Here is a 14411-nt window from a genome sequence, read left to right as displayed (position 1 = left end):
TTCCACCCCCTCTTCTCTGGAATCAGGCAGCCAAGGGAAAGACCTGCCTCTGCCTGGACTCTGGGCTGTGACCTTGGGGAAGTTATGCAATCTCTTTGAGTAATAGCATGACCTCCTAGGGTGATGGAAGATCAAAGGGATGCTTTGAAAAAAAAAAAGGGGATGCTATGTAGGGCTCTTTGCTTAGGGGCTCCAGCAATAGGGCTTAGACTTTATTTTTAAAATGTTCTGCACAGAGTCCATGGCCCTGGGGCCATCACCTGCTCTCACCTGAGAAAAGCACTTGGCTGCCTCCAAGCCTGTTTTGTCCTTGAAAGGTACTTCCTGCCCTGAGAGCAAATCCTTGTGTGTAGGGCAAGTCCCACTTCCAGGGCCCCTGCACAGGCTGTTCTCTTTGTGGGAGTCCCTCTTCCTGTGGTCACCCGCTGACTCCTGGTGCCTTGTGGGCCCTGGGATGGCAATCCCCCTGGGCAGATGGTCAGTGCCTTTCCTGCAGTGACTCTGATGCCCTTATCAGGGAAATGCTAACACACTAGACTCAGGGACAGCGGGTGCCCACCCAGCGGGAACGCTGAGCCTGCAACGCCCCCCAGAGGTACCTGGAGTATCTGCACCAATGTGGGGCAGGCCGAGCTCCGTGCTGCCCCTGGTGGTGGCTGAGGGCAGTGGGCCCTCACAACTGCAAATGGGTAGTTGCCTAGTAACTTGCTGAAAAGACCATTGGGAAGGCCCTCTGGCCTCAGTTAGCCACCCCACTCCCTATTGCCTGAAATCCTTCACTGGGGGGTCATCTTTGCCCTTGTCCCTCTCTGTCCCCCATGCTGGAACCCCTGAGGACAAGTCAACCACCCCTCTCCCTAGTTGAGTTCCCCCTTCTATGTCTATAGGTTTCTTATGCAGTCACGGGGCCTGGGCTGGGTCTGTACAAGGAGGGAGGGAAGGGCCTTGGCGGAAACTCTAAGAAAGGCCGTGGCCCTGCTTTACAGTCTGCAGTCTTGGGCCCAGAGGAGAAGCAAAACTCCTTAGGGAAGCCATGCCTTTTGCCCCCTTCAATCAACCAGCATTTAATCAGAGTCTTCTGTGAGTTGGCCTGGGCAGATGGGGGAAAAGGAGATTCACAAGACCCAGCCCCTGCCTGTAACGTTGGGAGCAGCTGGTAGGTTATGTGACTGGACAGGTGGTGGGTCTTTCCCGCCCCACCCCTCCCCCACACACGTCCCGGAGCACCTGGCTGCCTCCATCTCCTTGGCCCTTTCCAAGCCCCTGGTACCTGTCACTAGTCCTCCTGGATACTTGCTCTTAAACCAGATAATTTGGAAGAAAGACCCAAATGCCTTCAAAACTCAAAGAAATGTATTTATAATAGCAGAGGACAGTAGAGACATGATCTTTAAGTCCTAGCCTGCTAGGTGTTCTCTTGTTCTGTTTATGCACGGGCTAGTAGTTCCAGACCTGCCTGGGCCCTGCCTTCCCCCTCCAGGCCTCGGTTTCTTCATAGATGGTGTAGGTACCCTACTGGATCCACAGCTAATCATTTCCATCTCAGACTCAGACCAGGGGTGAGCAGCTGCGTTCTGTCCAGAGGGGCACACCTCTCCAGGGACGGCGTGGCTGGGACAGCTGAGGAGTCCCCGAGGCACTGTGTCACACAAGCAGTAGCCTGTCACTCCTGAGGGCCGTCTGTGCCCAGTCTAGGTGGCTGCCACCTCCGCCCTGCCCCTCCCACCAAAGGCCTCCTCTCTCCTCCCAGTGGGCCAAGAGGGTCTGAGTGTCCCACTGGACGCCTGAGGAACTTGTCAAGCCAGTGACCACCTCTGGGGCTCCAGGTCCACAGGCTGCTCTGCCAGCCCCTCCTCTGGGCCCGGTGCCCAGCACATGTCCACGCCACCCACAAAGCTGATAGCCTTATCAGGGTAGCCACCTGCCATGGGTGAGCTCTTATCCCCTCCACAGGGACTAACTCCCTGCGTGTCTCCACCCCGTCCACCCAGCCGCTGGGCCTCTCAGGAGCAGTCTGACGTTTGGCCTGATAGGATGGGAAGAGCCCATGGTCTGGGAAACGGCCCTTCCCTGGCGGCGGTGAAGGACACGCCAGGCGGAGTGCAGGGTGAAGAGCTGGGCTTCAGCTGCTGCGCCGAGTGCCCTCAAGCCAGTCCTTTCCCTCTGGCCTCAGCCTCACCTGTGAACGGAGGTTTGGTCCTGTGACCACTCAGGGCCCTGCACGTTAGGGTGTCATGACTTTGGCAAGGGGTGGGGATCAGAAACCCACGATTCTGGGCTGGGCAAGAGCCTCAGCAGGGTCTGGGGACAGGAGGGGCGCTTGGACAGAGAGCAGGTATGGGTGTCCCCAGCTTCTTGCCCCAAAGGTAATACATCAGGGCAAGGTGGGGAGTTGGAGGGGGGGAGAAGTCACAGAAGATCCAGGTGCCCATCAACCTGGGCCAAGTGCCCATCGACCTGGTGCCCATCGACCTGATGCCCTCAGAGCCACCACTCTCCTCCCCCTCCTGGGATCCTGGTTGTCACCGGTGAGGGATGCTGGACTCACAGCTGGCGGGGGTACAGAGGTGTGTGTGTACTCTACCATCCTGCGAGCCAGGGTGCGAGGCCCAGCCCAGGTAGGAGGCAGAACACAGGCACAGGTAAGAAGGATGAAAGGTCTGTTCCCCAGTGTCTCCCAGATTTGAAGGCTTCTAGTGGGTGTCCAGGCAGGGCGAGGCCAAGGGCTCAGTGTTGGGAGATGACAGCATCCTTGGAGCTCTGTAGCCCACTGCCTTCTCTGTACAAATGGGGAGACTTCAGCCTTGAAGGCTGGGGCGGGCAAAGGACTCACCCAAGGCCACTCAGTGAGCCAGGGCTGGGTCTTTGCCTCTTGGCTCGAGGCTTCTGGAATCCTAGGTCCTACTCCACAGTCTGTGCCCACTGGGGAATCACACACACACCCGACCTGGATCAGCTGGCTGTCCCTGCCGGCTATACTGAGGTCATAGGCTAAGCAAGAGGGAGGGCAAGTGTCTGCTGTGGAGCCTCCCCAGCCCTGCTGGGAGGAGGCGCAAGGCCAGGTGGGGAGCCCCTGGGATTCTGGCCCCCGTGAACCTCTTGGTTCTTCCCTGGCACAGCCGGCTTGACCTGCCAGCTGAGCCAGCCCAGAGCAGGGTCATCAAAGAGCAGTGTGGGAGCCACTGGGAGGTAAAAACTGTACGAGTGCTCCTGGCGCATTCCTGTGGACTCTTTCCGGGCTTGGGGACTGAATGAGCCACTGCATGGGCACAGCGGCCATAAGACATCTGATCCCCAGGGCTTTCCTCAGCCCCTTGAGACTCTCTGCCCCCAGCGCTCGGTACAGTGACCAGAAACGGGTAGAGAGGAATCCAGCAGAAGCCAGCTGATGTGGGCCTGTGGGCAGACAACTGGTCCCTAAAGGAGGAGGGGGATGGGAATGAGGATGTCAGGAGGTGGCCTGTGCCAGCCCCCTGCTGCCCCCCGGAGACCTTCCGGAAAGCCTCACTCCGGTGGTGGTGGTTTTGTGGGAGATGTGGAGAGTCCCCAGCCCCCAGGAAGAGGAAGGAGGGCTCATTTATTTGGGCCATTTGTCCAAAATTCCTGGCCTGGAGTACACTGCGGGGCAGGGGAGAGGAAGTCCTCTCCCGAGAAAAGGCGTGGCGGGGGGAGGGGGCTGGGGAGGGGTGGACAGAGGGAAAGGGCTCCCAGTGCAACATGGGCCCCCTCCTCCACCCTCCACCGACATCCCGCCCGGCATCAGCATGCAGGACGCAGCCAGCGCTGATCACGGAAGTGAGAATAAAATCACTTCATTTATTTCCAAAAATGTAGGGGTGGGGAAGCAACATGATAAAAATTAAGATCAGTTCCCTATGGATCCATTCTGCCCCAGGGGAGGGACAGCGGCTCTTCTGGCCAGTGTGTTCTCAGTGGGAGGGCCTCAGGCGGACCCTCGTTGCCATGGCAACCTGAAGGTCCATCACCAGCCAGGGCGGGTCCCTCTTGGCTGGCCAGCGGCTGGCTCCTGTCCCGCCCTCCCCTGGAGCTACATAATGGTTAGTGGGTTAATTTCCAAATGCAGCAGCTCTGGATGCTCCCAGGGGCACCAAGCTCCCCACCCTCCCCTCTCACTTTCCTGTCCCCTCAGCTGTCTGGCCTCCAGCCCCAACCCCTCCTTGTCCCACTAGGTCCCCCCCAAACCCCCGGCTCCTCAGGGTCACCTCCTCCGGGACTCCTTCCTTCTCTGCCTCCCGACACTCAGGGCCACCGTGGCCTCAGTGAGTGAGCCCAGCTCAACCCACTGTGGGGCCTGGGGAGGCTGCGAGGGGCGGCTGGTAACAGGCAGATTGTCACATGGCCCAGTCCCGTTGCCACCCCCGTCAGAATGCATCCTGTAGCAAAAGGTTAAAAAACCAGGAAAAGACACGACAGCATAGAAGATGGTGAAAGAGAGTGTCCACGCGGGCAGCCCCAACCTGGGGAGGGACTGGGATGAGCCCCCGGGCTCCAGTGCCCGCTTGCAGCCTGTGGGACCCAAGTCTGCACGGGCCAAGCAGCCAGGGACTGGCTGGCACTGCCCGGTAGGTAACGGAGCACTCTGGGGAAGGGTCTGATTGCTCCGGAATTTTAGGCCTCTCAACCAGGATAAACATCTGAACAGGGATGGGGGGACAGGGCTGAGCCTACAGGCTGGCTGACCCCTGACCTGGCCATTGCTTCTGCTAAGCCCATCTGTGGCACTGCCCCTTGGACCCAAAGTCCCAGGCTCTGGAGCTGGGAGGCAGCAGGGTGGAACTGCTCGAGCCCGGGTCAGGGGGCTCCAGTGGGGCCAGGAGGACATCTCCCTGGGCCCCGAGGCCTGAGCTGGCTGCGCTACAGGTACTGGGAGCCTGGCGTCAGGGCCCAGGGGCTGAAGACCTCTGAAGAGAAAGTGGGGCCTGCAGGGACGCCCCAAGTACCGATCCTGGCGGTGGGAAGGAGACCCAGGCACAAAGCACGCCACCCCACGTAGGGGCAGACGGTGGGCGGCCATCAGAGAGGGTGGAGCCAGGCTTGCAGGCTCAGGGAGCCGTCCTGCTGGCTAGGACCCAGCCCTGCAGACCTCAAGAGCATCGGAGGGAGAACGGAAGGCGGTGTGAGGCCTGGAGGCCAGGTGCAAGGGGGTGGGGGCCACAGGCTGCACCTGTGCACCTCTGGTCTGCAGATGCTTAGGGGCAGAGGGTAGTGGCCAGGCTGCAGCCACCTGGCTCTGCTCCTAGGTGGGGAGAGCCGGGCTGACCGGGCAGGCCCCAGGAGGGAGGGTGCTGGGGGGAGGCGCAAAGGCAGCGAAACCAGAGAGCAAAACAGGAAAGACCGAACCCAGAGTCTGTGAGCCAGCAGGTACCACAGCCTCATGACACCCCCCTGAACCAAGTCCCACCCTTCCCTTTGGCCACCATCCCCACCTGGTCCCCCTTCCCCATGGGCACCCGGAGGGCTGCAGCTTCATTTGTGGAGGTAGGCGTCCAGCCACAGCTGCCCAGACTGCCTCAGGGACCTGGGAAGAGAGAGGGATAGGGACAGTCAGGGACCAGGGAGCCTCAGGAAGCGGCGGGCTGGGAGCATGGGTGCCTCCTCTCAGCTCTCAGCCAGGGGCCTGCGGGCCTGCTAGCTCAGGGCTCCCCGGGAGACCCCGTGGAAGGACCAAGGGAAGGTCCTCATCCAACCCACACAGAGGCCAGGCAATTCCTAGCGACAGAGGGGCCGGCGGGGGGCACCAGTGCCAGCAGGGCCTCGGCTCCTCTCGTCACCCGTCTTCACTATGGGTGGTCCCAGCTACGTGCCTCTCAGTCTCCCCCCTGTGCCCCACGGACCTCCAGGGGCGCCAGCGCCCGTGCCCGCCAGCCCTTACCTGATGATGTCCTGCAGGGCCTGCAGCAGCGGCTTCTGCTGGTACTCAATGCCATGCTTGGCGCACAGGGACCTCACCAGCGGGGCGACCTTGTGCAGGTTGTGCCGGGGCATGGTGGGGAAGAGGCTGGGGAGGGTGCGGGGGCCGGGCGTGAGGAAGCACCCACCTCCTCTCACAGCCCACTTGGAGGCTGGCCGGGCCCAGGGGACCCCGTCCATCTCTCCCTATGTGCCCACAGGGGCGGCTGGCATGTGGAGGGGGAGGGCTGGGCCTCGGGTTCCCTGGCAATAAAGGGACCAATCACCTGCCCTGCTAGGCTCACGGGACCAAGGAAGATGCCAAGCCACACGTGCAGGGGTGGGCGCCACTATACCATGTGGCCCAGGGCAGGAGAACCCCTCTCCAGGCTTCGGGGGGCGCTGGGGTGGAGATACGCTCTAGGGTCGGTGGGGGGACCTCACTGGGGAAGAGAGAGGTAGTCCCCAACTGCTGCCCTCTGCCGGGGAGGCTGGTGGCTACTTCCCTCCACTGTACGGCCTCCACCCTCCACCCACCCCCACCTCCCCGCCCGCGCCTGCGCTCACTGGTGCTCGATCTGGAAGTTGAGGTGGCCGCTGAACCAGTCATTGAAGAAGGACTGCTCCACGTTGCAGGTGGCTACCAGCTATCAGGGAGAAGGGGGATGAGTGGCCAAGAGCCAAAGCACAGAGGGCCCCGTCTCCTTCCCACGAGGCCCAGCCTTACCCAGGGGTCTCACCGCCCTGCCCAGATTCCCCACTGGTCCCTCCAAAAGCTCCCCGCCACTCTCTCTTGCCCAGCCCTGTTCCTCCCAGCGGAAGGACACAGGCAGCCCCAGGAAGCGCAGGACGGCGCCGGGCCCACTGGGCAGCCACGTTCCCGGGAACCAAGGACATGGACCTCGGGTCCAGGCTCCGCAGGGCCCCGGTGGCCCAGCTCTGGCCACCCTCACCTGGCTGCTGAACCAGTCACGGTAGGGCTCCTGGTCAATCTCCATGACGATGTGGTTCATCTGCGTGACCCACACAAACCAGTGGCTCTCCAGGAACCTGGAAGCGAGCTCGGCTCAGCACTGGAGCCCGGCGTGCTCGGTCTCCACGGGGCCCGGGGAATCGGTGGGAACAGAGCCTCCCTCCCGACCCCGCACAGCCCAGGGCGCGTGGGGGGTGAAGCGAGTGCAGCCCCTGATGAGGGGCCGGGGCAGGAAGTGGGGACCTCTGAGCCTTTCCTCTTGGGGGCCTCGCATCAAAGCCCCCATCAGTGCCAGTGCTCGAGGGGCCCAGGGATTATTAACCAGCAAAGCACAGGCACCTGATGAAGTTGAGGAAAATGATGGCCCCCAGGACACCATAAAAAGGGATGTAGGTGATGAAGAAACGGGCATAGTAGCTGATGGCCCAGGCCAGGTCCTGTGGAGAGAAACAGGTAGATGTGGGAGTGTCCCGCCCGCCCCCCGGCACGGCTTCCCGACCACAGGTGTGTGTACACAGCACCTCCCTCTCACTGCTGGGCCAAGGAAGCTCAACAGGCCTCCGTGAAACTGGGCACCAGGCCCACTGAGGACGCGACGCCTGCCAGTGCAGGGTGTGCACGACTGTCTTTATATGTCTAGGGAAATGCTGAGTGTTTTAGCAACAGGAAGGGAGCTGCAAGCTCTGCATTTAGGGAAGTAAACAGGGATGGGGACCAGCAGATGCCAGCCATGGGGAGGGGCCGGGGGTCAGCAGCTCTTTCATGGTCCCGAGGATTCTGAAGGTGCATTACCATCTGCACGCACCCCTGACACCTGCAGGTTCACAAACTGCTCATCAGCACCTGGGTCTCCTTCCCGGACATTCACTCCAGCACACCAAAGGCCAGAGACACCATCCATCACCCGCCTCTGGGCCCTCCCAGCAACCTCTGACACTGCTGGCCCTCTTCCCACACCTGATTCTCCTCCTGGCCCCTCTTCCTCTCGGCTCTCCTCCCTTCCTGGGCAAGCACCTCCCCCAGCTGCCCCAATGGCTCCGTAACCATGGCAACCAGAGCGACCATCTTAGCTCCAAGCAGACTCTATCTTTCCCTAAGCCCTCCCATCCCACCCAGATCAGCCCACAGGGATTGGGGACCACTGTCTTCTCAGCCACCCTGACCCAGCCTGTTCCCACCTCAGGGCCTTTGCACTGACTGTTTCCGCTCCCTCATCCCTTCTCCCAGACACTCGGCAGGGTAGTGATGAGAGCAGAGGCTCCGGGTCAGGCTGCTGGCTGTTAATTCTAGCTCCACCCTACTCTGTGTAGCTGCAAGTAATTTTCTGAGCTGTGCCTCAGTTCCTCCATCTGCAGGATGGGAAGAGAACACCCCCACACCCCCTGAGATTCTACATGGCTTGAAGGTGTTGCAACAATAAGAACAGTCCACAAGTCTGAGCTCTAAAGACTCCAATCTGGTCTCTGCACCACTTTGCTACCATAGAGACTTTCCTAACATGCAAGCTGGACCACGCCACTGCGATCCTCAAAGCCATCACGGGCCTCCTTCCCCGCCGGGGGATAAAGGGTAAAATCCAGCCCCTTAGTAGCTGCACGGCCCTCGCATGCCTGCCCACCCACCTGGCCTCATCCGCAGCCCATCTCCCACAGCCAGGCTGCGCTGCAGCGTCTGCGTCTCGCTGCATCCACCTGGAAGCTCCTCCCCTTATCTGCTCAGCAAACTCACCCTTCAAACGAGCTCTGTTCAGTTAAGCTCCACAAACACTCAGTAAATGCCTTCTCTGTGTCAGGGACCGAGTTAGGTGCTGGGGGCAAAAGGAAGTCCTTCAGAGCCCCTCGTCTGGAAGGACAGACTTATACAGAGATCCCTTCAATATCATATGCAAGGGGACACACAGTTACAGGGGTGATGGGAGTGTGGTATGACGTCCCGACCCGATCCTGATTTAGGAAAGGCCTCCATCAGGAGGTGGTGCCTGTGCTGGGCTGGGAAACGCGGGACGTCAGCTAAGCAAAGAACAGTAGGATGGATGTTTGCAGAATGATGACAATACGAAGAAAAGCCCAGAGAAAAGACCGGGCAAGGGCTGTGTTTGCATACAGATTATATGCTCCATATACCCCAGCCCAAGCGCTCGAGGTGGAGGCGGGACACCAAGGCCAGGTCACGTCCGCCTGGGGGGACTGGCCTCTACCTTGCCGGCAATGAAGACCCACTGAGAGCTTTAAACAAGAACATGGTCCCTTCTGGACCTTAAACTGGATCCCCGCCAACTGGAGGTGGGGAGATTCGGTTATTCCAGTAGCTCAGGAATGAAATGACAGAGGCCCAAACCAGGACCCACGGCACTGAGGAGGAGATAACAGATTCCAGAAATATTTAAGAGGCAGGGACAGCTCCACCTGGGGACTACTTGGTCATGAGGAATCTGGGCTGGTCCCTGGCGTGGGTACCATCAGCTGGGGTAGGAAGGGGTTGGGGGGAGCGGCTGCGGAGGGGAGTCGAAGGGCCAGCGGTGGGCGGAGGGCAAGACCTCAGGACCGAGGCGGTCTGAACATTCATTTTAATTCCTTGTTGTGTGTAAGCAGTGCAGTAGGATGTACGTATATATTAACGGAGGTACGTGCTTAGGTATTGTTGTGCGGAGCGATACGTGACTGTGGGACCACTGGTTTCACAGGTAGGGGATGAAGGAGATGAGGGAAACAGAGGTGGAGGAGAACCAGCAGAGGCGGCACTTGGAAGCTGACACGGAGAATTTTAAGAAGGAGCAGTAAGTGGTATCGGATACATCGGACCTCCAGGAAGTTGAGGCCTGGGAAACATCCCCAGGATGTAACCACTGGCAACGCTGGCTGGCATTCGGGGCTGGATAATTCTCATCTCTGGGGGGCTGTCGTGGGCACGGTAGGATGCCCACTAGAGGCCAACAGCTCTCCACCCCCCCTGAGTTGTGACAATCAGAAATGTCTCCCAGGACTTCCCTGGTGGTCCAGTGGTTAAGACTCCGAGCTTCCACTACAGGGGGCACGGGTTCGATCCCTGGTCAGGGAGCTAAGATCCCACATGCCACGGCCAAAAAAAAAAAAAAAAAAGTCTCCCAGATGTTGCCAAGTGGCTCAGTAGAATTGTGCCTGTTGAGGACCACTGCCCCAGGTCACAGCCACACGTGGCACCCAAGCTCACTGTTACCATGAATCAGAAAACCACAGCGCAGGGCATGCCTCTGCCCATGTGGGCCCCTGAGGGGAGTGCTGGGTCTGGCGCCATGCCTGGCTGCAGTCAGCTACAGTTTTGTACTAGAAACCCAAGCTTGAACCCTACTCCCCAGCGGGAGAGCTCTGCCCTGAGGGGCCCGATCAAATGTCCCTGGCTGGGCCACCTGAGCCGGTTCAGGTACAAAGTCTGATTCCCTTTCCCGCTGTCCCTATGTAATGCTTTGTTCCTGAGGGAACAAACACAGTTTAAAAAATAAAAAAAGGATTAAATATTCACGTCAGGAGTCATTTGCCATGAAAGCAGATTCAAGTACCCCCGGCAGCAGCAGCATCGCGGTCCCTTTCTGCTGTGACCCCTTCCAGGGCCCAGGTGAGCTCAGGTGCAGGAGACCTGGATTCCAATTTCCACCACTTAACTGATCCAGAAACTCCTTCCCTCTGGCCTGTGCCTGCCTTGCTGGCAAAACAGGGTTAGATGACACGACGTAGGGGGCAGTGCTTAACCGTTCCCGGAACACAGTGGGTACGGATAAAAGAGCGTGTCTTAGAAGAGTGTAGTACAGGTTTTACCAGCACGGGGCTGGCAGAGACCTCAGACTCCCACCTCCTCCCCAAACAGCCCCACCTGCTCCCGAGTCCCAGGCCTGGCCCTCTTAGCAGAATCAGCAGGCACCTTTGCCAATAACGCCAAGGAGAGAACGTAAGACAAAGTACTTTGAAGCGCTTCCATTGCTGTACAAACATGGACAGTGGTGGTTGGGGTGTGGGGACAGGATCCAGGCCGTGGCATCGGGAGGTCTGGGTTCTAGTGCCCGACCCACCCCTCGGTGTCACCTTGGGCAAGTCCCAAACTCTTAGAGTTTCAATATCTTCATTTATGAAACTAGGTTTTTTAAAAAAGACCAGCAATACTGACTCAGTGACTCTCCGCTTGGTCCCGAGGGCAGGGGCCCTGTCCCCGCCCCAGGGAATCCTGTTCTGCCCAAAGCAGTCTCTGCCTAGGGTCACTGCTCCACCCAGGGCATCCCACCACGGGCACATCGTCCTCTTCCACAGAACCACGCCTGCACATCTACATCAAGCCAAAGACCTCTGTGCACCACGCCACGCGGCCCTCTCCAGGGTCCCTTTCTCTCTCTGGAGTTACGGGCTGGATCACGGCCCCTAAAATGAGTATGTTGAGGTCTTAATCCCCAGGACCTCACAGCGGGACCTTATTGGGACATAGGGTCCTTGCAGATGTAATTAGTGGAAATGAGGTCATTAGGGCGGGCCCTAATCCACTAGGATTAGTGTCCTTATACAAAGGGGGAGACCTGACACAGATACAGACGCACACAGAGGAAAGATGAGGGACACAGGGACGAGATGATGGTCATTCACAAGTCGGGGAGAGAGGCCTGGACTAGATCCTTCCTCAGAGCCCTCAGAAGGACCAACCCTGCAGACACCTTGATCTCGGGCTCTAGCCTCCAGAGCTGCGAGACATGCGATGCTGTCGTTTAACAGAAACGCCACTCGGTTTGTGGCTCTCTCATGCAGCTGCAGCAAACTAAGTGCCCGGCGGCTCTCCATTTACCAACCAGAGTGCAGTGTGGCCCGGCCCACCGGGTCTTAGGGGCCGCACGGGGACACAGGAGGGCGATGGCTGGAGCAGAGCCTTGGATGGGCGGGCTCATACGTTGCCTTCAGGAACTTTCTGAGGAGCTCTGCCAAGGCCGTGGCTCTCCCAGTGGGTGCCCTGTGTGGGGGGATCTTTACGGTTGGGGTGCTATGGCCTCCCTGGCTCCTGGCAGCCTCAGAGCTAGTCCCTTCCTGAGGGCGACAAGGCAGCCACCCCAGGAGGAGATGCCAGGGGCCCTGCAGGCCCCCAGGGTCCACTCGCCTCCGTCGCCCTCCTCCCCACACTCCCGGGCCCCCTGGACTCACCACCCAGTCTCTGTGAACGATCATGGACATGATGATCTGGTACTGGAAGTATAGGGGGATGAGCAGCGGTGGCCCAACTGCAGGAGAGAGAGGAGAGGCGCTTAGAGGGCCTGTCTCACCCGGGTGGGCCTGGAAGACGGGAGGGAGCTGGGAGCAGAAGCCGGAATGTGGTGTCAGCTCTGCAGCTCCCGGGCAGAGGCGGCCGGGGCCCCGGTACCCAGGAGGGGGCTGGGAGCAGACAGCACCTGCCGGCACCCCGCCCAGCGATCATGAGTGTGGGACCCTGGGCAGGTGTCTGGGCCCACGTCCCTTCTGCATCATGGGCCACGTGGGGTTTGCCTGGGATGGCTGCTGTGGCCCCTTCTCATCTCACAGGTCTGGTGTCACTTTCTGGGTCTGGAAGGTTGTCAGGTGGGAGGGGAGACAGAGGGCCACACTGGTGTGAGAAGGGGGTCCGGGTGTGGTGGCAGGGTGTCCCAGCACTCACTCAGGAAGAAGTACTCGTGCTGGTGGTTGTAAGGCAGGTATTTCAGCTTCTTCTTGCCGTACTGAGGAGAGAGCAGAGACCGTGAGCCCCCAGCACCCCTCAGGCTCCAGCCTCCCGTGCTCTCCTCCACCTGCTCTGCAGCACCGTTCCTTCCTCCTGCCCAGGGGGCTTCTGTCCTCTGCACCCTGGGCTCCCAAGGCTGGGCCCCTGTGGGCTCCCGGCCACTCCGGCCAACACTTCCTCAGCCCTCGCTGGGCGTGCCGATGCCAAGCTGCACCCCATGCTGGCCTCGGCTCATGTGCTCCTCTACAAGCGATGCTTCCAAAGCTGAAGCTCTGGGTCAAATCACTGCCCGAGGCCGCAGGGCCGGCTGGGATCTGAACCCAAGAAAGTGGACGCAGAGCCCATGCGACAGGCACTAAATAAATGCTGAGTGAATGCACAACTCAACAGTGCATGTGGCGGGCACAGACACCCAGAGGGAGCTCCTTGGCCAGTTTCCACCCCTTTGGGAGACAGAAAAGCTCCTGGGTCCGCCTGAGAAGCTCCCTGGAGCCCGCAATGGGCAGGAGAACTCAGGTAAGGGCCTGGGGAATTGTTAACAGTCACCAGGCCAGGCGCATCTACCTTCTCGGAGCCTCCTGCAATTCCCAGGCCGAGACTTTTCACTTGAGGATGCCGGCGGGCCAGAAGAGGTCACCACGTGGACCACGTGGACTCTTCAGGCCACACCTGGTCACCTGGTCCTACCCAGGGCACCCTGACACCCAGACATTCAAGTGAGATGGGCTGGGAGGGCTGGCTGGGGCGTGGGCATCCTCACTGTACCAAGTGGCTCAGGCCACACTGACCATGAACCCGGGTGAGGGGACCCACGGCCCCACAGGGCCCCTGCAGCTCCTTAATTCAAGGTCCACCCCCACAGGGACCAGCCCACCTGGCCCTTAGGGGACTGAGACCAAAAGATGCTGCTCGAAGACGGGCACCTGCGATGCTGGGGGTCTGTGTGGGGAGCCTGGGCTTCGACTCTGCCTCTCACCTGCGCTGAGACACCGCACAGGTCGCGGAGCCCGCCTGAGCCCTGTTTGGCATCCAAATCACTGGTTGCCAAGAGGAGCCAATGAGAACAAGGGCGCAAATGCCAGGGGCTGACCCCTGGGCCACAGCTCCTCAGCCCCCCTCCCCCAACCCCACCCCCGGCTCCGGAGGCTGGCGCGCTCTCATCCAATCATGTCCACTGCTGCTTCCTTCAGCTGGGAGATCAAAGCACGATATGGACGGCGAAACCCTGGACATCCTCTAGGCCTGTGCTCCTGTTCTTGAGGTGAGAACACAAGAGGGGAGGGATTGCCAAAATCACAGGGAGAGCCCACGGACAGACGGGCCCCGGGGGGAGCAAAGCCAAGCCTGTCCCCAGGACGTGCATCTTGGCACAGAGGCCATGGCCGTGGCCCACCCAGCTGAAGCACCACCAGAATCAATCCCTTTGCTCCGTGTGGCCCCCTGTGCCTTGGCAGGGGTCTCACCCATCCCCAGAATGCACGTCCTTTGCACGAAGGCTGTCAGTGAGATTGCGGCTGGCCTTGGAGAGGTCCCAGCCGGGGGACACCAGACACAGTTCTGGACAACTTTCCAGAGGAGGGAGGGATTAGAGGCGCCCCCTGAGTGGCCGGTCTGGTGGTCTGAGTTCTGGGGAGCATGGGGCCCATAGAACAGGCCCCCAGGTCTTGCTCTAACCTCCTCCCAGAAGCCAGGAACCGGGCCCAGACTTTGTCTGCAGGCTTCTCCAGCCCTGGACAGGAGGCCTCCTACATCTCTGCCCCACAGGTCAACCCAGTGGACAGCCCCAGGCCCAGAAGACCCTCAGGCTGGTCCAACGCTACTCGGGGAG

The 14411-nt window shown here is 60.1% G+C and overlaps 1 protein-coding gene across 2 annotated transcripts in view; it reads right to left on the bottom strand.

Moving 5' to 3' along the window:
* Positions 1-3787: 3787 nt before the first annotated feature.
* Positions 3788-14411, bottom strand: part of FADS2 (fatty acid desaturase 2) — a 65291-nt gene continuing 54667 nt past the window's right edge. For both annotated transcript variants that reach the window (XM_060019017.1, XM_060019016.1), the window contains exons 6-12: positions 12521-12581; positions 12034-12110; positions 7223-7320; positions 6864-6960; positions 6478-6557; positions 5894-6019; positions 3788-5539 (exon numbers count right to left, since the gene is read on the bottom strand). In XM_060019017.1, coding sequence (XP_059875000.1) covers positions 5488-5539; positions 5894-6019; positions 6478-6557; positions 6864-6960; positions 7223-7320; positions 12034-12110; positions 12521-12581 — 591 coding nt within the window. In that variant the 3' untranslated portion in view covers positions 3788-5487. The remainder of the gene's footprint in view (positions 5540-5893; positions 6020-6477; positions 6558-6863; positions 6961-7222; positions 7321-12033; positions 12111-12520; positions 12582-14411) is intronic.

This window comes from Delphinus delphis, chromosome 8 (genome assembly GCF_949987515.2).
Source record: "Delphinus delphis chromosome 8, mDelDel1.2, whole genome shotgun sequence".
Classification (NCBI taxonomy): domain Eukaryota; kingdom Metazoa; phylum Chordata; class Mammalia; order Artiodactyla; family Delphinidae; genus Delphinus; species Delphinus delphis.
Note: the sequence above shows the minus strand (reverse complement) of the source record. Positions and strands in the feature narration are given on the sequence as shown.